This window comes from Oncorhynchus masou, chromosome 5 (genome assembly GCF_036934945.1).
Source record: "Oncorhynchus masou masou isolate Uvic2021 chromosome 5, UVic_Omas_1.1, whole genome shotgun sequence".
Lineage (NCBI taxonomy): Eukaryota > Metazoa > Chordata > Actinopteri > Salmoniformes > Salmonidae > Oncorhynchus > Oncorhynchus masou.
The window spans coordinates 70689243-70717216 of NC_088216.1; the positions used below are offsets into that span (position 1 = coordinate 70689243).

A 27974-nucleotide genomic window follows, 5' to 3' on the forward strand; every position below is an offset into this window, starting at 1 on the left:
ATCTTCCTGTTCTCAATATTCTGGAAGAATTATACTGGAATCCTCTAAAAAATATTTAGGAAAATGTAATAGGCATAATGTACATTCTGTACATTCTCTGTTCACTAAGTCAATCATTGGCCAATCTACATTGCTTTTGTTTGTCTGATTACATGAAAACTTATTTTGGTTACATGCCTCCAGATCACACATGTGGATCGGACTCAATTTGGTGTGAGTAGCAGGTAGCAAGCCAAAGCTCAGGGCAATTGTCCTGAAGTGGATGTACTGGACATTGATTTACATGCAACTCAAATCAATAAAATAATCTGTTAGACAATATCCATTAATGACAAAGAGATATGTAGTCAAAGTAGGTTTAATTGGCCAAGTTTAAACAAAAATCAGGACATTTCAACTGTTAACTGTAATTAGCAATACTATAGATACAACCCTTCAGTGCTTGACTGATGAACATATAAGCACATACTGTCATATACATTAGACTATAGCAATCAATGTGTTTCCTCAATTCTCACATTATCCACTCCAGATATATGGCTTATAATTTCTCTACTTAGAAAAATGTGATTAAAAACATACCAGTATATACACAAATACATTCATATCTACATTACAAGGAAGGGAGTTACTTTCATGTGATTATTGTACCATGTGAAGGTACTTTGACAGGAGAAAGGTAGATGGGATCATACTTAAGACCACACAATTAGTTCCTTTAAATGTGTTAAAATGTATAAAATGGCAAAAGGAATACAAAATGTGTAGACCTTTCAACTACAAGAGCATTCACAATAATGTCTATTTACATGTACAGTTATGATGCTGAAAGTGAAAGTCACAGGGTGATTGAGTTACTACAGAGAAAAGTGGTCCACAGAAATAAGACATTATGATGTGTTTTTATCACTTTCCACCTCTGCAGGTTTATCATTCTCCTTTGGGACATAAGATTTGTTTGATTATTTTTTGTCTTCTCTCTTTTCTTTGCTCCTGTCCCGGCGGTCTCGGTCTTTGTCCCTTTCTCGGTCCCGTGCTCTGTCTCTGTCGTTTTCTCTCCTGTCAGGCTCTCTCTCCCTGCCTCTGTCCCGGTCTCTGCTCCTGGTCCCGTCTCTTTTCCTTTCTCTGTCTCTCTCTCGGTCTCTGTTCCTGGCTCTCTCTCGGTCGTAGTCTCTCCTGTCAGGCTCTCTCACCCTAACTCTGTCCCTTTCTCGGTCACGGTCTCTCTCCTTGTCCTTCCTCTTGTCTGTCTCTGGAGCCCTGTGCCCGTCTCCCTCTGGAGCCCTGTGCCGCTCTCCCTCTGGAGCCCTGTGCCCGTCTCCCTCTGGAGCCCTGTGCCCGTCTCCCTCTGGAGCCCTGTGCCCGTCTCCCTCTGGAGCCCTGTGCCCGTCTCCCTCTGGAGCCCTGTGCCCGTCTCCCTCTGGAGCCCTGTGCCCGTCTCCCCCTGGAGCCCTGTGCCCGTCTCCCCCTGGAGCCCTGTGCCCGTCTCCCCCTGGAGCCCTGTGCCCGTCTCCCCCTGGAGCCCTGTGCCGCTCTCCCCCTGGAGCCCTGTGCCGCTCTCCCTCTGGAGCCCTGTGCCCGTCTCCCTCTGGAGCCCTGTGCCGCTCTCCCTCTGGAGCCCTGTGCCGCTCTCCCTCTGGAGCCCTGTGCTGCTCTCCCTCTGGAGCCCTGTGCCGCTCTCCCTCTGGAACCCTGTGCCGCTCTCCCGCCCTCCCTCTGCTGCGGTCTCTCTCCCGGCTGTGTTCCCTCTCTCCTCGGTCTCTCTCCCTGCCTCTGTCCCTCTCCCGGCTCCAGCGCTTGCCATGGCTCCTGTCCCATGGCCTGGCCCCATGGGGCCCCTCACGGTCCCTCTCCCTCCTGCGGTCCTCAGACAGATCCTTCTGCCTTTCCGACAGCCCAGAGGAAACAGGGATTGGCTCCCGGTCTTTGTGGCCACCCTCAAACCGACTGGCACTGTCTCCACCGCGGGGCTCTGAGCCCTCTCTGGTGGAGCTGCTCCTTCTCATGTCAGGCGAGTGTCGTCGCCAGTGGTCATCCCTGTGGGACTCTGGGCTGTGGCCCCTCATGCGGTTTGGTAGAGGTATGGGGCCCTCTGGAGGGGTCGGGAGCAGTGGCCCACTGTGGCGGGTTGGTCTTAAGTCTACTGGATTGTCAAGGTGAAACCTGTCAGGTCCTCCGAAATGCTGAGGTGGGCCCCCCTGGTGGTCTTGTCTCTGGTCATCATAAGATCCCCTGTGTGGTGGTGGGGAGGGTGCTCTAGATCCTCGAAACTGGTTAGGTGGATGGAAATGCTGTTCACCCACATCTCCACTGGGAGGCGCGCTTCTCCGCCCCTCATACTGGTAGTGTGGAGGTCCTCTGTAAGAGGGGCCTGGTGTGGGAGCCTGGTTGTCTTTGTACATGTGTGGAGGGGTCTGACCCTGGTGATGGTCCATGCTCTGCTGGTAGGAACCAACACTGGCATTGTTGTACTGGTCTACAGGGCCTCTTGGTGGGTCGATCATGGGTGCTTGGGACCCATGATCGCCAAAATGAGAAGGCGGAGGACCTCTGGGTCCGGGGAAGTGCGGTGGAGGGGGTCCTCTGTTGTCAAAGTGGCCTGGGGGAGGACCTGTGAAGGGAGGAGGGGGGCCTCTGGGTCCAGGGAAATTGAATGGAGGAGGGGGTCCAGTGAACCTTGCAGGAGCTAAACCATTTTGCCCATCAAAAGTAGGAGGTGGGGGAAGGCCATGGCCCTCCATGAACTGGCCTGGAGGTGGGCCTTGTTGCCCCATGTGCCGTGGAGCCAGGGAACCCATGGGTGCATTGAACATCTGGGGAGGTGGAGCTCTCTGGCCCATCGGTTGGAATGGAGGGGGTCCTCTGGGTTGCATCTTGGTCTGGAGTGGAGGTCCAAGGGGTGCCTCATACTGCTGCTGAGAGCCACCCCACTGGTTCTGATAGGGAGGGTAAGCAGCAGGAGTTGGCCCATACTGAGAGTACTGAGACTGGTCACTCTCCACTTGCATGGGTGAAGGAACCGGTATGGGTAGAGGTCTCTGCATAGGAAGAGAGCCTGACAAGGAGGGAATACTCTGCATGGGTGGTGGCCCAAGCATTGGAGGTGGACCCTGCATCGGTGGGGGTCCAAGGTGGGGTGGGAAGGTGGCTGTTGGAGGAACGTCAGGAGGAGCTCCATAGTCCATGTAGCCTGATGTTTCCATGTGTAACATGTGGGAGGATTGGGTGTCCATCAGGGTGGAGCTATCCTGGGTGACATTCTGAGACAGTACATGAATTGTAGGTGAAGCTGAGGAGCTGTTTGCGGACATCTTGAAGTAGCCAGAGGACGTAGACTCTTGACTGTTCTGCTCAGAATTAGAAATCTCTCCTGTCTTTAAAATGCTGGCTGCATTTGGCCAAATACTGTATTTGTCAAAGTCACTCTTGGTTGGGTCAACTTCATCCGATTCCACAGTTCGTTTCTCCACGTAATTGACCTCCATATCAGGTTCTACACTCTCACCTAACAGGGGAATGGACTCCCCTGTTGTGTCTGATTCCAGGAAGGGAAGAGATTCTGTTATAACCTCTTCTTGGGACAGTGGTGTTTCTGGTTCTTGGACATCAGTCTGTGGTGGTTGCGTGGTGGCTGTGACAGGAGCAGGAAGAGGTGTCTCTTCTTTTTCTATCGAGTCTGAGGTTAGCCTCCTGGGGTCTCTGCTCGGCCTGGGGTCCCTGCTCTGCCTTGGGTCCCTTCTCTGGTTAATCAAAGGAGCGGCAGCAGAGGAGGATTTCATCAACTCATCAACCTTTTTTCCCAGCTGCAGGAGCTGACTGTTGGCCAGTAGGGATGGCTGAGAGATCAAGCTGTCAATGACTGAGAACGAGGCAGCTGATGTCCCTGTGGTTGACCCTGGTTGGTAGATGGATTCCTCCTGCTCCTCAAGCTGACGTTTCTGCTCCTCAATCTGTTTGTTGAGATCCTCCAGCATTTTCTGCTGTTCGGTCAGACCTCCAGGTGCGGCCCTGGCTTGACCAGGGACATCAGTCCTGACCTCCTCAAAGATGGTGTCATCCTCCGGATCATAGGCCACATCGTCCACATCCGTAGCCTCTGGCTGCTTGATGACCTCAGGTTCTTTAACTAACTTCTGGGGTGCTCCATAGCCCATACCTGGGTCATACTCTTCCTCTGGGTCATATGGTCGGTCATCCTCATCCTCCTCCACCTGCTTCTCCTTAGAAATCTGTCCAAACTGCTGAACGATGGGATCAAGCAGAGTAGCGGGGCCAGCTGAGACGTCAACAGCACCATGCTCAGAAGGGGACATGGAGGCCTCAGAGTCATGCATCTTGTTCCCAAACAAAGTCTTCAGGATGGTCTGAAGGGGGTGGCATTGGCAGCAGATGATGCAGCAGAGCTGGAGGAAGGTGACTCTCTGCCTGTAGCAGGGGCTTTGACAGAAGACAGGAAGGACAGCACTGATGAGGCTGCCATGGAGGTGGAGGAGGTCTCTGAGGAGCTGAGAGGGGGAGGTGTACCTGGGGGGGATGTGTTGAAGGGAAGATCTTGGGTGTACCGCAAGGCTTTCTCTGCTTTCACTTCAGCCTTGATGGCTGAGGTTGGTTTTGGAAGGCCTGTGTCATCTAGGTCTCTGATTTGGGTCATGGAACTCTTCTCTTCAGTCTCAAAGGAGGCTACAGCACGCTTCTTCTCCTTCTGGCAGATCACCAAGCCGAGGAGGAGGTTAGGGCGCGCTGGCTCAAGACCTACAAGACAGAAAGGTAAAATAATGAAAATGGAATAAAAAACATTCTAGAACATATGTATCCACTCACATACTTGTATACTGCATATCTCAACTAGAATTAAGAAACATTTCCAGAGACACAGGTGTGTTTGAAGTGAAACGATAGCTTATTTCAAACACCCCCTAATATGATAGCAACATAGGATTTCAAAAACAGATCACAAAAAAGTGTTGATTTAAAGTCAAGCTGTGGTCTTCACTTTCCATTTTGAATTGTTCAAACAATCAATAACATGAGCAAACAATGCCACCTGTATAATCGGGTAAAAGTATTACCATTAAATGTAATATGAATGTGTCAAAAGAATACAAAAAAAGAATTGTAGAACACAGACAACCTTTATAAAAGTAGTAAGAATCATCACAATGCTGAGCAGTCAAACTTCCCATCATACTTTGAGAAATGTGACTGTCTGTGCACTGCATTAAACTACATGTTCCTGTTTGATCAAACAACCTCATCACCCTTCAAAGTTACACAAACACTCACATTCACCAGTTTCAAAAAGCTTTTCTTCTTCCGAGATTGTCATTAGTATGCATTCTCATGAAGTCACTTGTAAATAAGTGGACATTTACACATATTCTTTACGATGCCATATAAAAAAGACTAAATATTTGTTGTACAGTGCATTGCACTCAGCTTACGTTTTTAATGACACATACATACATATTGGGGCGGCAGTGTAGCCTAGTGGTTAGAGCATTGGACAAGTAACTGAAAGGTTGCAAGTTCAAATCCCCGAGCTGACAAGGTACAAAATCTGTCGTTCTGCCCCTGAACAGGCAGTTAACCCACTGTTCCTAGGCCGTCATTGAAAATAAGAATTTGTTCTTAACTGACTAGCCTAGTAAAATAAAGGTAAATAATAACATACCAACCCAACCTCTGCTGACAAACTAAATGGATGTGTGTTTCTTGATTTCTTAAATTCAGTCTGACAAGTGGTTGAAAGCCATAGATTATTCTTGTCCTTAATCTTCTTGAAAACAGCAACACAAGTGGGCCAATCTCTGTCCAAGGCTCACCGAGCTGGACTTCTCTCAGGATAACTTACCATGGCTCCCCAGGCATTCAGTTTGTGGTATGGGATGGGCTAGGTGCAGGTCAGGTGCTGCCGCTTCAGTTATGACATGTAAGTACTGGAGATCCACTAATGCAGTACACCAAGTTGCAGTGTAGAACACTTTAAATGTAACATACTGTGGCAGATGTCATTTTCAGAAACAACATCATTACCCAAACATTTTTCACTGGAGTATCTACAGTGCAGAATAAAAAGGTGAGCCTTAAAAACAACAGGCTGAGACTGACATCTCAGGTGGCACCAACCTGTGATGGACAACATCCTTTATTTAAGACAGACATGTGATACAAGATAATATACACAAAGTACAGAGAGGGCACAGAAAAAGTACAGAGGGATGTTCATGGAAGAAGGCAACAACAAAAGTGCATGATCGCCCCCTACAGTGTATATCATAAATCAATTTCATGAAACAAGCTCTTATTTCACACAGAAGAAAACTAACTAACTGAACCCTGAAGATACTTACCACTCAGAAATAAACTATAGACTGACATCTTTACTAACTTAATTATGTTCAGGTATATTGACACATCATATTGGAACCAGTGTGTGGGGATATCAGAGGCCTCTGTGTCTCTCTGCAGATGCTTACCTGGCCCATCGAAGGGTAACAGTTTGGAGGGCAGAGGGTCCTTGGAGCTCAGGGGGATAAGGTATAGGTCTTTGATGCGGCGGTTGTTGTTGGCGACCACTCCAAAGCGCTTCCTGCTACTGAAATAAGAAAAGAGAGAGACATAGGCCACCTCCTCCTCCTCTGTGGCTGGATGGAACCGGATCAGACACAGCTCCTGGGGACAGGGCAAACCCAAAGAGAGAGGTATGACCTTAGGGTCCTCAACCAGGAAGTAGGTTGTTTATAAATATCTCATGGTGAACAGCTTTACCTTGGACAGTGACGTTTTTAGTTTCCCCACATAGTCCCACACGGTGCTGGGGGAGATTCGGCCTCCGATGTGGATGGTGTCAGGTAGATCCTGTACAGGATTAACAATGTCACCTTTGTGTTGAACTCTGATGACATTATTACCACACCTATTCACAACCAGATGAAATAAGTAATACATGTATTCTGGTCAAAATTGAGTTCAAGTTTCACTATGATTAAAATATAACAGCTGTCATGTTGTCAGTCTCTGAGTTATTAGTTCTACGATGTGTCTTAGCTCACGTAAAAAAACATACCATTGACCTAAGTTTTTTTCAAACAAATGAATAACCAACCTCTTTCAGGTGCTCAAAGGTTCCTGAGACCAGGTACGCTTTAGTGACAAACTTAGCCACGGCGTGCATGTTGACGAATCCTTTCCACATCATCTCCTGACTATGGAGGAAGATGGCGGTCTCACCCTCTGGGGGAGGCTCTGACGAGGCAGCTTTTTGCATGACAGGCCTGGGGATGGAGGGTGGAGGAGCCGGGGGCATGGGGAGGGGCCCCTTGGGCCCCACCTCCATCACTACAACCGGAGCGGGCTCTGCTGGGATAGGTCTTGAATAGGACTCTGTTGGAATGGGTCTTGAATAGGTATCTGTTGAGATTGGTGCCACCATGGAGGTGTCTGGAGCTGAGTGGGTGACCGTCACTCCAGAGCTGTGTCTTGCCATGCGGGGATCTCTGCGGGTGATGCTGACAGAGGAGACGGCTGGTACAGTGACAGGGGCTGGGGTCTGGGGTGGAGGCAACATGATGCTTGCGTCCTCATGGTAGGGCAGGGGCTCAGGGACTGGTGTCTCACTGCCGGGATAATTGACCGGGGCACCTTCACATGAGGAGGACCTGGGCAAGCGTCTCACCTCTTGCCTCACCTCGGGCTTCTTGGAGAGTTTGGCCTTCTTGGCTGCTGGTTCATCGTCTGCAGACTTCTGGCCTGGAAGAGAGGAGACAGAGGCTGCTTAAACCTTCAAATCCACTAAGTGAAGCATGGAGATATAGGAATTAAGATATTTCCTCAGATCTTTGAGGGACATATGCCACCGTTTCTTACATACCATCAAAACACTTCACCCTCTCATTCTTTTCATTCATTATTACCTGTACAGATTTTGCAGTTGAGGTCAAAGAGATGGGCCCTGTGTTCGGCCGTGGTGTCCCGCATCATGCTGAAGATATCTGGCAGGGCACTGCCACTCTTCAACCCAGCCTGAACTGAGCCAGAGAAGGGAGTGGAGCCAGCTTCCTCTTGTTCCTGAACACATTGGAAAAGGAGACCAGAGAGACAGTCAAATCTACAAAATGACCTTCAATGGATTCTCAAAATAGCACATAAACCATAGCCAAATCTGATGAGGGCCGGAATACCAAAATTATTCTCAACAACCATTTGTTGCATGGCAATAAAGTTCTGATACATGAATCATTAGATCAACTGTAAAACAATAGCTACATTTATGCACAGTGGGTGTGATTTGAGTGATGCAAGGGTGTGGGGCAGATGGCAATGAGCTTCAGTAGGACAAAGGGACAGTTTAAAGAAGGATAGGACAGGTTGGCAAGATAATTCAACTGTAAAACCACAATATATTACCCAAATGTTTGCCAATCAGCATAGCATGTTTTCAGTCTTACGCAGGGAAAATAAAGATGAAAGACAAAACCACCACTTACTGCAGCAGATGCCATGCGAGGAGATGGGGAGGTGCCAGAGATACATACATCTCCATCAGACATTGGAGGAGCATCCTCCATGTCCACATCAGGGGGGCCACCATCCTGCCTATGGCTCGATTTGGACTGCCTTGTCTGGGATCTAGCACTGGGAGCCTATGGGATACAACATAAGATATCAACTTAGTGTCTGTAGCGAATATATGGGAATATAAGGCTAATGATATGGTCTCTTTAGTAGTGATATTTAGTTGCACAATCAATGAAATTCCAAGTATTGCTCCGTTCATAGAATTATTGGTTTCCATTATCATGTTCTCTTACCTCAGTAGTGTCAGGCTTCCTCCACTCTGAGATCTCTTTGGAGAGCAGCTCATCTGCACTCAGCCTCACCAACCTGAAGGGGCTGACCTCTCCCCAGACCACCCTGTAGAAAAGGCCCTGAGACAAGCACAACACACTGTCATTCACATAACTCTAGGTCTGGTAGGCTGCGCATCTGGGTTGGAGTGAGCATAACTTCCAATATTCAGCAGATTAATTTAAATCCAATTCATGACTCACGATCAATTCATGTTGTAAGTGAATTTACCCACATACCAACAACGCATTACTATAATATAGAAAAACAGTTTGTCATTAAAATGTACATGGCTTTCCAACATTCAGCATATTTGGTTTAGCATACACAACTTATCACTTGACTAGTCTCTTCTGCAGACCCAAAAGAGCCCAAGTCAGTGTTTCTATGGACTGACCTTGTTTTTGGGGTCCTTCAGGTTGAACATGAGGCCCCTGTACTTGTTCTTGTACTTGCTGTCCGTGCACAAGCAGAGGTTGAACATCTCTTTCTCAATGTTGACAGCCAGTTTTCCCACCTCGTTCTCAGACATATTCAAATCATCACTGTCACTCACCCTGGTGGGACAATGAGATACAACTCACATTTAGAGCTAAAAAATAAATAAATAAAGATTTCAGGCAAATCCATTTCCCATTGGCCTACAATAGTCTTATTCTTTTAGAAATATAAACATTCAGATGAATGACCTTAGGTAGCATGAAGTTCACAAAACAATACAAACTATTCTCTCCAATAAACTTATGGGGTACACACCTCTTGTATAGGATGTCTGTGAGCGAGCGGCGGATGTTCTGTCTCATCTGGTTGTTTGGCGGAGCCGTCGGGCACATCATGGAAGGTGCTAAAGTGGCTGGCTCAGGGCGTCGGGAGGAGGGGGCTGGTGAAGACGGGATTCTGGATGGACTACGGCCTAAGGAGTCTCTCTGCTGGGGCTGGGCCTGCTTCTTAGGGATGGTAAAGCTGGACTTGCCGACCCTCAGGGCCCCTGTGACGTGATGTCGTGGGGTGTCTAGAGAGCCAGGGGCAGAAGGGGTCAGGACAGCAGGTGGTGGTGGTGGTTTCTTGGATTTGGTTGTTTTGCTAGGAGTGGGATATGATTGTTTCTTTGGTGCCTTAGCACTGCTGACTGGAGTTGCTGGTTTATTGCGTCTGGTGTATAGCTTTAATACTTTGGGGCCAGGAGACTTCTTTCCTCCTTTGAGCGGTGCTGTGGAAGCAGGAGACTTCTTCTCGGGAGGGGTTGGTTCCTTCTCACTCTGGTCCTCTTCACTCTCCTTTTCAGGAGCTGTGGAGGATAAAACAACTTATTTTAAACTTAAGTACAAACAGTATGTGAACCATCATAAACATAATGTCAAGTAAATAGAATTCAGAATTTAGGACATGTATGAATATTCAATGTGATCTTGGGGTGGTGTAAGATATCCCCACTTAGATTCACTTAATGACCGACTGTCAGACAGCATCTGACCAGAATGCATACAAAAAACACAAAACATTGGTGATTTGAAGACAGGACCTCCTCTCTTTGTTGGATGTAGAAATAAATACTTTGACACTAGAAACAAAATAAACCTGGTTAAATACATCTTTCCACACACTGAAAAAGCCAACAATATGCACACATACAACAATGGGTTGAATAAATATAAACAGAACGTTAGAACTTAGAAATCTCCATTATTCTCCGGCAAAAATGTATCGCCACCATGTTGGTGTTGCAATTTCAATCCTCTTAACATCAGTTGAAATGGTGATAATCCTTTTCATGAAGAATGTCAGCAAGACTCAACACTTCAGTCTTATCAGAAAGGATGAGCTGACTAAATTCTCACAGGCCTGACTGTGTACTAAGCAACAGTGCTCTCTGATATGAATGGTGCCTGCATAACCAACATTTTACATCCGTTCCTGAGCTACAACACTGGAACCCAATCAACAACCCATTAGATAAGAAAAGATACTAGATGTGTCCAAAGACACCCTGTGTAGAAAGTCACTGGGTACAGAGATTTCTCCACAAAACTAAAATTCTATTGGTTTCTCCCTTTGTTTGGTCTTTGAAGACCAAATAAGTGGCCCGAAAGAAAAAACAATGTTTCCCAAAAGTTCAACTGAACTTGGAACTTACCATGTCAAGGAAGATAATGCCTGAACATTATATATCTTCATACTAACCACCTACAATTGGATATGTTCACCACTGAAAGTAGAGCTGTGAAGCTAGCAAACAAAACAGTAGAGCTGTGAAGCTAGCAAACAAAACAGTGTAGTGATGTCCTAACACCATCTACCTTCAGGGGTACACACATTTAATGACAATTCAATAAAGACTAAATATGTATTGTCAAGGAATATTACCAACCTCAACAATTCAATAAAAACTATTTAAGATCAATGCAACATCTTCAACAGACATGGGTTGTGCATACTAGCTCAAATTACATTTGTATGACCATCTATACTAGTTTTTAGCTTTGTTAAAGCACATGAAGCTTTTCTGCCATGTCTGTGTTGCTCATTACCTAAGTATGAGAATTTGGGATGTACATGCAAAACGGCAATACCCGAGTGCCATCAAGAGAAAATGTTACTGCCATCACCAGCTACACAATTGCTCTGTGATACAAAGAGACAATTTCAAGTTGACTGATTTGTACCAAAAAATATAGATCTCATTGTCAAACAATCAAAATGTCATAATCAGAACTTGTATGTCTGCAAAATAAGATATTACAGATCAGAAGATATAGACATGCGAGCAGGTTGAGTGAATCACATATGACATCCATGTAGGTCGAGAGTAACAGACAGCTGGTATTATGGTGGATAAGATGATTCCTGAGAGCATGAACTGCCAAATACCTTGCGACTGCCCTCACACTCCAAAAATCCACAACCTGTAATATCTGCCTTCTTAAGTAACCTGGATAAAGCTAGGAACCAAAGCAGAGTTCCTCATAGTGAAAAATATACTCAATTGTCCCTAAATATATCTTTCATATATTTTCATATCAGTAAATCAGAAGTGTGGTATAACTTTTAGGTGACAACAGTCTGCCTCCCTACTCTTTATGTATAGTTTATGACGACTGTGGTCTTCCACTCTTCTTGTGCAGTCATTCTAATACTTCTGTGCTTCTGTGTCTTCAGCTGTTCCCCAGTCTGTCCGCTTCAGACTTGCACTTCCTCCTGGCATGGTGTAGATCTGTGGCACATGCTGTCAGAGCAACTGGCCAGGTCATCCCCAGTAATCCAAGACCTCTCCCATAATCAATCAAGGCATCCAAAATCTGTCTTAACACCTTTTATTTTATTGCCAGTGTCGCAGAGGGAGTTTGGATGCATGACATTCAATATGAATAATAATGCAAACTATTTTAAAACTCAGCACGTTATTTACAAAACTAATAGTGAATACTTCCTTGGCTGCGCTGAAGAAATGTATGGCTTAATTAAATCAGCAGTGAGCTGTATTTCTGTATAGTCCACTGTATAAATCCAGGGATAAAAAAAAAATCACAGACCTACCTGCTGGAGAGAAGAGGGAGGGACTGCCTTCAGATGAACAGCAAGAGGAGCACATGGAGATACTCATACGCACCACATGGGTGCCAACACACAAACAGCATACAGTAACCTAGGATTTATATGAATCTACACAAGTAGATTGGTTCATGGTTACTGATTTTCTTTTTAACAATAGAGTTTTCAAAATAAATCCTAAAATACTTACCTTTGTATATATTCATTGCAATGTGTACTTACCCACTCTGCATACCTGACTAAGTAACCATGCCCTGGCAACATACACAGAATACATTCGGGGACCCATTGTCATTACAATTTTCCCCACAGATATGGGTCATTCAGCTAAGCCATTACGTCACCATGATAACAACCACATTTATAATGGGCAAACAACGTGGTTTTTCAAAGAACCAGTAATAGATCAATGCATATCATACATTCAACTGGCTCACTTGACAACCCCTATAGTGTGAGAAGATAAACAGTTAAGAGTGGATTATTAAGACCTTCAAAGAGATACATACACGTTTTGTTTAACACTGTTGGTGGTGCTATGGGTGTAGTCTTTTCTGGCGTTACTGCATTGTAATTATGGTCGCTGGACCAGGACGACATGGCGGGTGGCGGTGGATGCTCTTCGTGTGACTCTTCATCACCATCCTCATCGGCCTCACAGTCAGACTCTTCCTCCTCTGTGGACTTCTTGCTGGTCTTCCTCCCAGTGGTGGAATTCTTCTGGATGGACAGACAGACATTCACTCAAATCAGTAACATGCACAGGAAGGGTTTCAGAGCAAAATATTGAAAGTTATGGTGTTATGTATGTAATTGATGACAGCTTTGCACACTCTTGGCATTCTCTCAACCCGCTTCATAAGGTAGTCACCTGGAATGTATTTCAGTTAACAGGTGTGCCTTGTAAAAATTGAATTTGTGGAATTTCTTTCCTTCTTAATGCGTTTCAGCCAATCAGTTATGTGTTAAAAGGTTGGGTTGGTATTCAGAAGACAACCAAGTCCATATTATGGCAAGAACAGCTCAAATAAGCAAAGAGAAACGACAGTCCATCATGACATGAAGGCCTTAGTCGCAAAAACCATCAAGCGCTATGATGAAACTGGCACTTATGAGGACCGCCACAGGAAAGGAAGACCTCGAGTTATCTCTGCTGCAGATGATGAAGTTAAAGTTACCAGCCTCAGAAATTGCAGCCCCAAAAAATGTTTCACAATTAACAGAAACATGTCAACCGATTATGATTTTTCAACGCCAATACCGATTATTGGAGGACAAAAAAAAGCGATACCGGCCAATTTTTAAAAATGTATTTGCTATAATGACAATTACAACAATACTGAATGAACACTTATTTTAACTTAATATAATACATCAATAAAATCAATTTAGCCTCAAATAAATAATGAAACATGTTCAATTTGGTTTACATAATGCAAAAACAAAGTAAAAGTGCAATATGTGCCATGCAAGAAAGCTAACGTTTGAGTTCCTTGCTCAGACTATTTCTCTCTATACCATTTGTATTTCATTAACCTTTTACTATTGATGTTCTTATAGGCACTTTAGTATTGCCAGTGTAACAGTATAGCTTCCGTCCCTCCCCTCGCTCCTACCTGGACTCGAACCAGGAACACAACGACAACAGCCACCCTCGAAGCAGCGTTACCCATCGCTCCACAAAAGCCGCTGCCCTTGCAGAGCAAGGGGAACAACCACCGCATCGATTATATGCAACGCAGGACACGCTAGATAAACTAGTAATATCATCAACCATGTGTAGTTAACTAGTGATTATGATTGATTGATTGTTTTTATAAGATAAGTTTAATGCTAGCTAGCAACTTACCTTGGCTTACTGCATTCGCGTAACAGGCAGGCTCCTCGTGGAGTGCTATGGTTAGAGCGTTGGACTAGTTAACTGTAAGGTTGCAAGATTGAATCCCCCGAGCTGACAAGGTAAATATCTGTCGTTCTGCCCCTGAACAAGGCAGTTAACCCACCGTTCCTTGGCCGTCACTGAAAATAAGAATGTGTTCTTAACTGACTTGCCTGGTTAAATAAAGATTAAATAAAGGTGTAAAAAAAAGAAGAAAAAGACCAAATCAGTGTCCAAAAAAAACGATTTGCGATTGTTGTGAAAACTTGAAATCGTCCCAAATTAATCGGCCATTCCGATTAATCAGTCGACCTCTAATGTCAACATCAACTGTTCAGAGGAGACTGCATGAATAAGGTCTTCGTGGTCAAAATGCTGCAAATAAATCACGACTAAAGGACACCAATAAGAAGAAGAGATGTGCTTGGGCCAAAAAACACAAGCAATGGACATTAATTAGACTGATGAGTCCAAAGTTGATATTTTTGGTTCTAACCGTCGTGTCTTTGTGAGACGCAGAGTAGGTGAACCGATGATCTCCGCATGTGTGATGGGGCTTTGCTGGTGACACTGTCTGATTTATTTAGAATTCAAGGCACACTTAACCAGCATGGCTACCACAGCATTCTGCAGCGACATGCCATCCCATCTGGTTTGGGCTTAGTGGGACTATCATTCATTTTTCAACAGGACTATCGCCCAAAACACACCTCCAGTCTGTGTAAGGGCTATTTGACCAAGAAGGAGAGTGATGGAATGCTGCATCAGATGACCTGGCCTCCAGGTAGCTATTGAATAACAATCAAATGACGGCAAATATATTTCTCCTGTCTCTCCTCCACAAGATGTTCCTCAGACCAGAATTGTGTTCTGTAGTTCCTACTGATTTTTATTTATTTTTACCTTTATTTAACTAGGCAAGTCAGTTAAGAACAAATTCTTATTTTCAATGACAGCCTAGGAATGGTGGGTTAACTGCCTGTTCAGGGGCAGAATGACAGATTGTACCTTGTCAGCTCGGGGGTTTGAACTTGCAACCTTCCGGTTACTAGTCCAACACTAACCACTAGGCTACCCTGCCACCCCTGATGCAATCAATCACCAACCTTCCCATGAATGTTTGCTACCAATGACTCAGAAAAAAATAACAATCTAGCAAGTAACCAATAAACATTATTTCAGGTCACAGTAATTACTCAGATATTTTGGGGGAAAAAATCTAGCCAGTTGTATAACCCGCTGGTAATGAGATATTCACACTCAAAATTGGCGTACCTTTTTAACCTGATTTAGAGAACGTATTTCAAAACATTGGAATGTATGAGGCCTATGCTTAATTTGGGCTCCACACAATATATTACTAACCAGTTTCAGTAGGTAAAAATGTAAACATCTTCGGTATGTTATGAACCCCATGTTTACCTTGGGCGTTGCCCTGGTACCAGGTATTTTCTTCTGTCCCTTGGCCTTGTCTTGGTCTTTCTGCTTAGGTTCATCTTTCTGCTTGGGCTCGGAGATGGACTTGGCTGCCATGGCTGCGGCTGCGTGTCTCAGGATACACTCACTGCCGCAGTAGACAGAGTCCTTCAGGGCGTTCTTCTCACAGCCTGGCCCGATACATTTGGGCAGATTAGACTCCTCTGCCGCCTGTTGAAAGTCAAACAGGTCACACAGGTGCACAGTGCAACACGGTTGTTCCAAATACAGGCTGTCCTGATACAACTGAAAAAGAAAACCTACTTTCACTACAAACAAATCTCAGAGTTTGATATGTTGCCATTGTTTACACATTGAGTGCTTTTATTCAATTATTAGTAATAAAATAGAAACCTTCAATCAAGTATTCACACCCATCCCTAATATGGAGCTCTCAGATGTCTTTCAGAAAGCTATTATTGGCATGACAAACTTGAACAGTTTTTTGTTGGGTTCATCCACTGGGGCTATGAGAAAAGTAATATAAAACCTACTGCCTGAAAAATCTTGATCTTCTTTTTTCCACTGGGGTTTGTTGTTTTCTCTATTCTCCCTTTAATACCCAAGTCATCGCCACCCTTCTCATCTGCACCAGCAGCAGATGTAGGTGAGGAAGCTGCCACAGAGGGGCTCTGATCGGCCTTGCGGGCTCCAGGGACAGCTGCTTTGAGTTTGCCATTGGGCTTGGCTGTCTGGCTCTTCTTGGTGGTACAGTTGGGGCAGACGTAGTCCTCCCCATTCCTCTCCATCAGACGTCCACGAGCCTCAGTGATGCCCACACAGTCTCCATGGAACCACTCCTCACAGCGGTCGCAGCAGATCATGAACCTGGGTGCACACAGAGCACTTAGCAGAACATAGAGACTACTATACAAACAGCAGCAATGGGAGGGTTACATATTGTGATATTTTATTTTTATAAATTATTTTTGACAATTTATATCACCTTGTTTTGACAATGTCGCTATAATTTTGCACGAGTTGGCTGTACCTGCACCAAAACTCCAGTATTTTACCTTCACAGCTTGTTCTCCAGCTTTTAAAAAGGGAGCCAATTTGTTTTGAGCACTTTTATTTTCCTAACTGATCAAAATGTGTTTCTCATGGCTTTCTCTTTGGTCCAGCGACCATGTGGTGAGCAATATGCAACACTGAATCGCAGTAAAATAACAGTATCGAATCGCAATACATATAGAATCGTGAGAATCGCAATAGATATCCTATTGGCTACAAAGTATTGTGATAATAGTTTACAAGTCAAGGACATCACTCAGGTTAACTAATCACTAACTATTCATCCCCTTGTAGGTGGGAAATGGAGGCTATTTTGATTACAATCCGTAATTCATGAAGGATCAGACAAAGCATTTGTAAGTACTAGAGGCATCAGATTTCCAATTGAAATGCAAAATAACATCCAAATGTTTACCTTTTGTTGTGTTTCTGTCGACAGATGCAGTACAATGCATTAGGGTCATATCCTTCAGCGTCGCCCGAGTCACTGGATGATGAGGATGATGGGTATTCATCATCATCCTCATTATCTTCCTCTTTGCGGGTTTTTGCCCCTCTGGACTTGGTGTCTCTCTTGTTTGGGTTGGTGCCCCTACTTGCCGTCTTGGCAGGACTGCTGGACCTGGAGGCATGCCTCCCACTGGTCTCCACAGGCTTTCCCTCGCTCTCCTCTTTTTCATTTTCCTCCTTCTCGTCCTCCTCCTCTTCTTTTTCTGACACTTCTTTCTTCACAGAGTCCTGCTCTGGCTGCGGCTGCACTATATCCTCATCCTCTTTGTTTTCAGGGATGATTGTCTTCTTGTCCTCCTCCTTCTCCTCCTGGGGCTGAGGCTGGGGCTCTTTGGGTGCATCTCCACTACCCTTCCCTTCATTGTCAGAGCTTCCATCGTCACTGACCGAGCCACCTCTGCAGCTGCCACGGCCTTTAGCCTTCCGAGTTGTCCTCTTCCTGCCCGTCTTCCTCACTGGTGAATCTGGTTTACCCTCCACAGACTTGGCCTCTGTGTTGCCGTCAAAGCTGGCCTCAGAGGCAGTCTCCGCATCTGTATGGGTCTGGGAAGGAGGGTCCCCACCCTCTACGCTGCCAGGTGCACTTCTCCTCCCCACTGTACGCGCTCTCTTGGTGGTGAGCAGGAACTCCTCCAACTTGTCAGTGCGTTTGGCCTGCCTCCCGCTGCGGCGCACAGACCCTACTTGGCCATCCTGGCTCTCAGCAGTCGTGTCTCCTGGCATTTCTCTCTTGGCTATGGTGGTCCGGCGGAATCCCCAGGTCTTCTTGAACTCGCTTGTGGTCTTAGCAGATTGCTCCGTCTCCTCTAGCTTTTCCTCAGTAGCATTGTCACCGTGCTCTTGGTCTTCTTTATCTACTCTGTCCTTCTGGACCTTATCGTCCTCTGGGATAGCTGTTGATGGTATAGACACATTAAGGGCCACAAATAATGTGTTTACGTGAAGTAGCAGATTTTGCCAATCAAAAGACTGATTTACTAAGCTAATTAGGTCTTGGAAGCGTATATAGGAATAGTGAAATCCATTGTGATTCTAGTACTCCTGACCCTACACACTAATCAACACCTTACAACGAGTAATTACAGAGAATCCAGCAGTGCAGTGCCCATTATTAAAGTTAGACAAACAAGATGCCCCCCTCATTGACAAGGGAAAGGAAGCTAGTCCAAGGTACCTTGAGAGCTGCTATCCATAGGGTCCTGGCTCTGCTCTGGCTCGAGAGCTAGATAGAGCTCAGGGCTCACATTCTCCTCCATAGATGATGGAGTCACTCACTACTTTCAAACAGAATGTCTACAGTTAAGAGAAGAGCACAAGAGACGAGCTTGAGATAGCTACTCTGCAACTCCATTTAACTGAAGAGTGTGGTTGTTTTGGGGAGGGTGGGTGGAGCAGCAATTTGTCAATGTTCAACTACTTTCTTCATATCAACAGACAACCCTTTTCCCAAAATTATCAGAATTTCTTTTTGTCAGCCATTGCTGTCGTCTTTTCATACCATCAATTTTCCTCCTTTCCACAAAATGGCTACAGCAGGTTGGCGCTACCCGTAGCTGAATAGTGAATTTATCCTTTTTAGCCTAGATCTTGTTACACCACAACCAGACGTGCTTTATTGCTATTATAAACTGGTTATCAATGTAATTAGAGCAGTAAAAATAAATGTTTTGTCATATCCATGGTATATGTTCTGTTATAAACTGGGTGGATCGAGCCCAGAATGCTGATTGGCTGACAGCCGTGGTATATCAGACCGTATACCAAAACATTTATTTTTACAGCTCTAATTACATTTGTAACCAGGTTATAATAAAAATAAGGCACCTTGGGGGTTTGTGATATATGGCCAATATACCACGGCTAAGGGCTGTGTCCAGGCACTCCACGTTGTGTCGTGCATAACAGCCCTTAGCCGTGGTATATTGGCCATATACCACACCTCCTCAGGCATTATTGCTTAAATATACCACAGCTGTCAGCAAATCAGCATTCAGGGCTCGAACCACCCAGTTCATAAAAACTATATAGAACACCACTACTGGGACAAGCCTAGTCTGTTGAAATTGTAAATTTACACGATTCCTATGGTTTACAAAAGAAATGGAACCACCACAAATCAAACAAATGAGTGCATGGCATCCGTTCTTTGACAGAATAAAACACGAGCCTACCTGCTGCTCTGTAGTGGTAGGGCACTGATAAAGTGCTTCTCTGATGAGAAAAATGCTCCTTTTCCACTCACAACAGGTTCTGATCAGTATTCATCACAGGTCTGGTACTGGGATCTTGGACCTGTAGATAAGTCAGAAAACATCCGTTAAGCATTTGAGGGTATGAAAATTGCAACAGTATACAGCCTTGAAAAGCACAATGCAGCACAACAGGTTGGCACCCATCCAACTCCTAACTTTTTTTCAATGTGTGGGACACTTTCAGGGACTTCAGGTCATACCACGTCACGGATTCCAAATTCAAGACACTGCTGAAACAGAGATTGTTCTCTGACATGAGACCCACTTCCTTTAGTGTCATGATAACACACATTAGCAACAATAATTCACTACATCTAGACCTATTGAAATAAAAGGTTGCAACATAATAGAATAGTGACTACTGCAAAAAAGGTTCAGTGTGTAGGGTACAGACATAGTCAACTTGTTATAAAACATTTTTCGTAATAAAGACACACCGGTAGATAATCATTCAGCCCCACCTAATTTAATTCAGATTAACAAAAAATGTGTCCCAATCACAACTGATGACTAAACAAACCTAAATCCCACTTTGTAGTTATCATTATCAAATAATTATTATCAAAACACAACAAATAGGCTGACATGTTATAAACAATGCTCCCTCCCAAACAGTTGGAACTGAAAATAGATAACTAAACCTGGACAGGTAGCATTTAGATGATAATTTATTTTTAAAGCATCCCTCTCTGTAGCATGATAAACAATAGCCCTTAGCAAAAGTGCCAAACCACAGATTACTCAAAAGATTCATAATAGTACAAGTAATTTAAGTTAAAATATTTTAACTATTTGATCAACAAAGACATTTTAAGAAAAGGGAATATATTCTCCACAATCAAAGCACCTCGCTAAATTTGCAAAATAAGGTTCAGATCAGTCTGGCCTGAACATTCCACTGACAATACCATAAGCATGAGGACCTCCAAATCATTTCCACCTCAAACATGTCTGAGAAACAGGTGTAGAACAAATAGAACAAACCATGTTGAAATTGTATATTTAAACATTCAAAGCATGGACACGATCCTACAATAATGACGTGAGTGACTCAAATGAATAATCAATACAGCATGAACGATGAGACAGCCTATAGGGAAGTCAGAGACCTGGCAGTATGGTGCCTGGACAACAGTCTGTCCCTCAATGTGGGCAAGGCAAAGGAGCTTATCGTGGACTACAGGAAACGGAAGGCCAAACACACTTCCATTCACGTTGACGGGGCGGTGGTGGAGTGGTTCAAGAGTGTCAAGTTCCTCTATGTCCACATCACTAAGGACCTATCATGGTCTAATCTAATCTGGATTATTTTTTATATATATTTTTTTTTTACTTACGGATGATTTACAATATACAGTGCATTCGGAATGTATTCAGACCTCTTGACTTCTTCCACATTTTGATATGTTACAGCCTTATTCTAATATTGATTAAATTGTTGTTTTTCCTCATCAATCTACACATAATTACCATAATGACATAGCACAAACAGGTTTTTCGATTTATTTCGCAAATATATAAAACTGAAATATCACATTAGAGAAGTATTCAGACCCTTTACTCAGTACTTTGTTGAAGCACCTTTGGCATTGATTACAGCCTCGAGTCTTCTTTGGTATGATGCTACAAGCTTGGCACTAGAGGTTGGCCGATTAATTAGGGCCGATATCAAATTTTCATAACAATCGGTAATCTGCATTTTTGGATGCCGATTACATTGCATTCCACGAGGAAACGGCATGGCATGCTGACCACCTGTTACGCGAGTGCAGCAAGGAGCCAAGGTAAGTTCCTAGCTAGCATTAAACTTATCTTATAAAAAAACAATCAATCTTCACATAATCACTAGTTAACTACACATGGTTAATGATATTACTAGGTTAACTAGCTTGTCCTGCATTGTATATAATCAATGCGGTGCCTGTTAATTTATCATTGAATCACAGACTACTTCGCCAAACGGGGGATGATTTAACAAATGCACATTCACAAAAAAAGCACAATCGTTGCACGAATGTACCTAACCATAAACATCAATGTCTTTCTTAAAATCAATACACAGAAGTGTATTTTTTTTTACCTGCATATTTAGTTAAAATAAATTAATGTTAGCAGGCAATATTAACTTGGGGAATTGTGTCACTTCTCTTGCGTTCATTGCACGCAGTCAGGGTATATGCAACAGTTTGGGCCACCTGGCTCGTTGCAAACAAATTTGCCAGAATTATCCATAATTATGACATAACATTGAAGGTTGTGCAATGTAACAGCAATATTTAGACTTAGGGTTGCCACCCGTTCGATAAAATACGGAACGGTTCCGTATTTCACTGAAAGAATAAATGTTTTGTTTTCGAAATTATATTTCCGGATTTTACCATATTAATGACCTAAGGCTCATATTTCTGTGTTTATTATATTATAATTAAGTCTATGATTTGATAGAGCAGTCTGACTGAGCAGTGGTAGGCGGCAGCAGGGTCGTAAGTATTCATTCAAACATTACAGCGTTTGCCAGCAGTACTTAGCAATGCTTGATTCACAGCACTGTTTATGACTTCAAGCCTATCAACTCCTAAGATTAGGCTGGCAATACTAAAGTGCCTATTAGAACATCCAATAGTCAAAGTTATATGAAATACTAATGGCATAGAGAGAAATAGTCAATGCATCATAATTCCTATAATAACTACAACCTAAAACTTCTTAACTGGAAATACTGAAGAACTAGGAATATTGAACCACCAGCCTTCATATGTTCTCATGTTCTGAGCAAGGAAATTAAACGTTAGCTTTTTTAAATGGCACATATTGCACTTTCTTCCCCAACACTGTTTTTGCAATACTTAAAGCAAATTGAGAATGTTTCGTTATTTAGAGACTAAATAGATTTTATTTATGTATTATATTAAGTTAAAATAAAAGTGTTCATTCAGTATTGTTGTAATTGTCATTATTACAATAATACATAAAAAATTGTCCGATTAATCGGTATCGGCTTTTTTTGGTCCTCCAATAAATTGGTATCGGCGTTGAAAAATCGTAATCGGTCGACCTCTACTCGGCACACCTGTATTTGGGGAGTTTCTCCCATTTTTCTCTGCAAATCCCCTCAAACTCTGCCAGGTTGGATGGGGAGTGTCGTTGCACAGCTATTTTCAGGTGACTCCAGAGATATTCGATAGGGTTCAAATCCAGGCTCCGGCTGGCCACTCAAGGACATTCATAGACTTGTCCCAAAGCCACTCCTACGTTGTCCTGGCTGTGTGTTTAGGGTAGTTGTCCAGGTGGAAGGTGAACCTTTGACCCAGTCTGATGTCCTGAGCGCTCTGGAGTATTTTCATCAAGGATCTTTCAGTACTTTGCTCTGTTCATCTTTCCCTTGATCCTAACTAATCTGCAAGTCCCTGCCGCTGAAAAACAGCCCCACAGCATGATGCTGCCAACATCATGCTTCACCGTAGGGATGGTGCCAAGATCATGCTTCACCGTAGGGATGGTGCCAAGATCATGCTTCACCGTAGGGATGGTGCCATGATCATGCTTCAACGTAGGGATGGTGCCAGGTTTTCTCCAGGCGTGACTCTTGGCATTCAGGCTAAAGAGTTCTATCGTGGTTTCATCAGACCAGAGAATCTTCTTTCTCATGGTCTGAGTCCTTTGTTTTGGCAAACTCCAAGTGGGCTGTCATGTGCCTTTTATCGAGGAGTGGCTTCTGCCTGGCCACTCTGACATTCAGGCCTGATTGGTGGAGTGCTGCAGAGATGGTTGTCCTTCTGGAAGGTTTTCCCATCTCCACAGAGGAACTCTGGAGCTCGTGACCATGAGGTTCTTGGTCACCTCCCTGACCAAGGCCCTTTTCCCCTGATTGCACAGTTTGGCCAGGCAGTCAGCTCTATTTAGTTTTTGTGGTTCCAAACTCCTTCCATTTAAGAATGATGGAGGCCACTGTGTTCTTGGGGACCTTCAATGCAGCAGAAACTTTTTAGTTTGTGCCTCGGTACAATCCTGTATCGGAGTTCTACGGACAATTCCTTCTTGCTCAGACATGCACTGTCAACTGTGGGACCTTATATAGACAGGTGTGTGCAATATCAAAACATGTCCAATCAATTGAATTTTACAACAGGTGGACTCCAATCAAGTTGTAGAAACATCTCAATGATGATCAATCGAAACAGGATGCACCAGAACTCAATTTAAGTCTCATAGCAAAGGGTCTTGAATACTTATGTAAATAAAGGTACCTGTTTCTTATTTATTTTCAAAACATTTTCAAAACATTTCTTAAAATAACTTTTCACTCTTTTCATTATTTGGGTAGTTGATAATTGAATCCATTTTGATAATGGATAATTTTATCTATTTTAGAAAAGGGTTGTAATGTAATAAAATGTGGAAAACGTCAAGGGGTCTGAATACTTTCAGAATGCACTGTATAGCTCCACCCAAAAAATACATTCTCTAAATAAGCTTTGTTGCACAATTAAAAAGGTCAATACACTGCTAAATATAAACCTACCACCATGACACACTAATCATTTAATCAAAATAGTTTAACCTGCTTTTTGCAATAAATCACTGATCTGGCTTTCAAGTCTGTCTATGAAAATGCCCTTTTTGTTATACATTTTGCCAGAATCATGCACATCCTCTAATAATGAACAACTTCTAGTAGCAGGCATTATAGAAAATTAACACAGGTCTCAGACAAATCCATCAAGCACAAGCCCGCATGCTAGTGAGTAGCCAAGATAATTTTATATTTCAAGTCTAGCCTACTTGGATCTTTTTGCTTGCTAACAAAGTGGTACAGTCGAACTGTGATTAATAGACCCTCTAGAATGTTCACTTTATTTAGATATTGAAATCAAGTGGCCTACCTGGATAAGATGCTTATTTCTCAGAATGAAAATTAGTTACCAATCCCTTATATAAACGCGTATTTTAATGCTCATTGCACAGTTAGAAAACACAGACTAGACTGCTGACGTTTACAATGCTGCGAGCGGTATGTGGTCAAGCCGGGAGCGACATAAAGTGAGCATTAATTTCCCACTATCATGTTCATTGATACTCTCGTTTTAGTAGGGTCTGCTCTACTCTACATTTTGGGAGTCGATACATAAAAAGGGTATCGTTAGAAAGGTTAAGTTGTCGTCTGCTACAGTAAAAAAAAAAAAAAATCTATCTAAGCGTTTCGGTGTCCATATGACCGATTCTGTAGGACCAAACTTCAAATAGCGAGTTTAAATTGCTTGTTGTCAGAGAATAAATTACATTTCGTCTTGCGAGTAGGCTGGGGGAGGGGCTTGGTGTCTGAGTGGGAAGTTGCGAAGGAGACGGAACACTCATAAAAACTGAAAATACGACAAAACCTAGTCTAGATTCTAGCGATACAGGCAGTTGGAACATCGCGCTATAACATAAATTAGAATTAATAATTTGATATATCGCCCAGCCCTATAAATTAGAATTAATAATTTGATACATCGCCCAGCCCTAGGGCACAATGGCTCTTCCTCCTCAGGAGGTTTAAAAGTTTCAGTATAGTTTCAGCTCTGATCCTCAAAAAGTTGTACAGCTGCACTATTGAGAGCATCTTGACTGGCTGCATCATTGCTTGGTATGGCAACTGCTCGTCATCTGACCGTAAGGTGCTAAAGAGGGCAGTCGTACGGCCCAGTACATCACTGTGGTCGAACTCACTGCCATCCAGGACCTCTATACCAATTGTTGTCAGAGGAAGGCCCACAAAATTGTCAAAGACTCCAGCCACCCAAGTCATACTGTTCGGTCTGCTACTGCACGGCAACCGGTACAGAACCCTCTGGGACCAAAAGGCTCCGAAACAGCTTCTAACCTCAAGCCACTAAATAGTTAAACCAAATAGCCATCCGGACTAACTATTTTTTACTCTATATCCACACACTCACACATTTGTCACAGTTACACCCTGTTGCCTAGTCACTTTTACCTGTATGTACATATCTACCTCATTGTCCTCGTACCTCTGCAAATCGACTCGGTACTGGTACCCCATGTCTATAGCCAAGTTATCGTTAATCATTGTGCATTTATTCCTCATGTTAATATTTATTATTACTACTATTGTATTCTGCATTGTTGGGAAGGGCCGTAAGTAAGCATTTCACTGTTAGTCTACAGCTGTTAACGAAGCATGTGACATCTACAATTTGATAATATCTCAATGAGAAAGGTCATTGGTGATGGGGGATATACAAATGCAGCAAGAAAAGAGAGACAAGACCATTTCTGCAGTTTTTGGGGTGTGCCTGGGATTCAAGTCAGTCATATTTATCTCTGAATTGGTGTATTAATTGACAGAACATCGGCATCATAATAATACAACTTAACTGGGTTGTAAAAACATTAAACTGTCACTAAATAAACACTTCAGACCAACAACTTGACATCAAAATGACATTGGCACAGCTCTGGGAATGGCTTTGGCTGAATAGAAGTTGCCTAATACACAAAGTTGTAAAATGTGCACCCCATTGTATGTTTCAATGACTGACAAACACACATGCAGTGAAACATTGACATTTACTTTTACATGTTAAGATTCAATATCGCATTTACATTGGTCTGATTATTCTCAAATGCATTTCTTATCCCTGATTTACTGTTGGGGAGGGTACACCACTGAATATAAATGGTTATTGTATGCCAAAAGACCATATTGATGGTATTAATGGGCAAATGCAACACAAAGTAACCACATTTCTACAACTCAGCAATAGATGAAGCACTTGCCAAAAGATACAGACCCTACAGTTACACTCGGGGTCAAAAAAACGTACCTGAATGCAGGGATGGGATATGTCACTGTACTCCAAATGTTACACACTTCTCCATCGAGAACATTGAAATACTGCTAGATGTCTGGGAAAACTGCCCTTTTCGGTGTACAATTGCATTTATTCTATTGCCATTTATCCTGTTATCAATAAAATGTACATGTTAACAGTATATTCTGATTACAATTATTATATTTTAATTACATGCAATATATTAGCTTCCAAAATGTATGTAGGTATATATAGCGGTCTTCATAAAACATTCTGATTGAATGGCTTGTCCTGCACTTTGTAAAAACCCAGAGTGCATATTGGAAAGATATATTGGTTCCTTGCTAAACATAGCAATGTGAATTGCAAAGGGACTCGGCCCACAAAATAGGTGAAGTGAACTGGCAAGAGTGGAGTCCTCATTCAAAGGCAGAATGGTAGGCCTATTGACATTTATTCCCCTCCTTTAAAACATAGTAATTAAGTAAATAGCCTCACCCACAAAATGCAAAGGAATTTGAAATGTCTGTATTTGAATTTACAGCAATTCAACGGAAGAAAAAATCTAGCAAGAGAACCACGATGTTGGGATGAGAGGGGTGCACCACAGATTGTTCCCCGATCATGGTCACGACACACGTGAGAAAACCACCTCCAATTGGCATGTTGGGGGAAGGGGTGGTCACTGCAAGTTACAATGTTATTCTAAACTAAATCGTGGGGAAGTGACAGTGATCGCATACTAATGCCTGACGTTACTTTGCTAGCTAGATAGCTCTCAGTCCAGGCCTAACATAACACTGCGAACCATCTAGCTAGATATTGACAACCGTACCGTTGTAGAAACGCATCACATGCTCGACTTTGTCTTTTGGATCATACAAATTATAATCCCGACAGTCATACTCGGGTGGCTGGCAAAGAAGTATCTGAATGACACGGAAGAAACAATCATTGCCACGAACCGCTTATCGTGGTACCGTTAACGTAGCAGTAGATCGCAAATGCAAGGCGTCTGCGTCCACTGAGAAATCCGACACTGTCGTTAGCTAGATAACAATGATATTTATGTTGGGTGGCTAAATATTATAAGCCACAACTAGCCAAGTACTTGATATTTTGCAAATGTACTAGAAAAAAGCATTGAAGTAGAGAAGCTCGATTAGGATCACACACCCACCACTTTAATGTAGTAAACTATGTAACGATCCCCATGCAGTGACCTCAACATGAATTCGTGCCACCAGACAACATGCGTTAATGCACACATAGATAGGGACTCGTTTAAAGACAAATAATGTTAGTTTACGAACATACAATTAGCGTGATGTATTACCCGCAAATTACGTTACAAATCGCGGAACGTTAGCTAGGCCACCACCACGCTTCGACTGGCTAGCTAGCTTGCTGCTTACAACTAGCAAGATACTTTCAAATATAAACAGCATTCAACCGTATCTAGTAATTGACAAAGAATGCCACACAAGTATAGTTTGGGTATATAATACGTTGCAATTCGACCCACTTGTAAACATTGACGATATTTTACGTTCTTGCACAGTCTCCGTTTAGTCCTCCATTTTCATTTCGTGTTGGTTGGCTGGCAATGCAGAATGGCGCTGACTGATTGTC

The 27974-nt window shown here is 43.3% G+C and overlaps 1 protein-coding gene across 1 annotated transcript; it reads right to left on the reverse strand.

Annotated features, from left to right (window-relative positions):
- Positions 1–342: 342 nt before the first annotated feature.
- Positions 343–27961, reverse strand: LOC135540173 (death-inducer obliterator 1-like). The gene is given in 17 exon segments (XM_064966604.1): positions 343–4369; positions 4372–4752; positions 6477–6672; positions 6769–6858; positions 7106–7749; positions 7914–8067; positions 8487–8642; positions 8811–8927; positions 9245–9404; positions 9604–10135; positions 12906–13116; positions 15698–15922; positions 16246–16579; positions 17181–18168; positions 18450–18568; positions 19447–19567; positions 27868–27961. Coding segments are annotated over 15 exon segments (7677 nt in total). The 5' UTR covers positions 18532–18568; positions 19447–19567; positions 27868–27961; the 3' UTR covers positions 343–962.
- Positions 27962–27974: the final 13 nt, after the last annotated feature.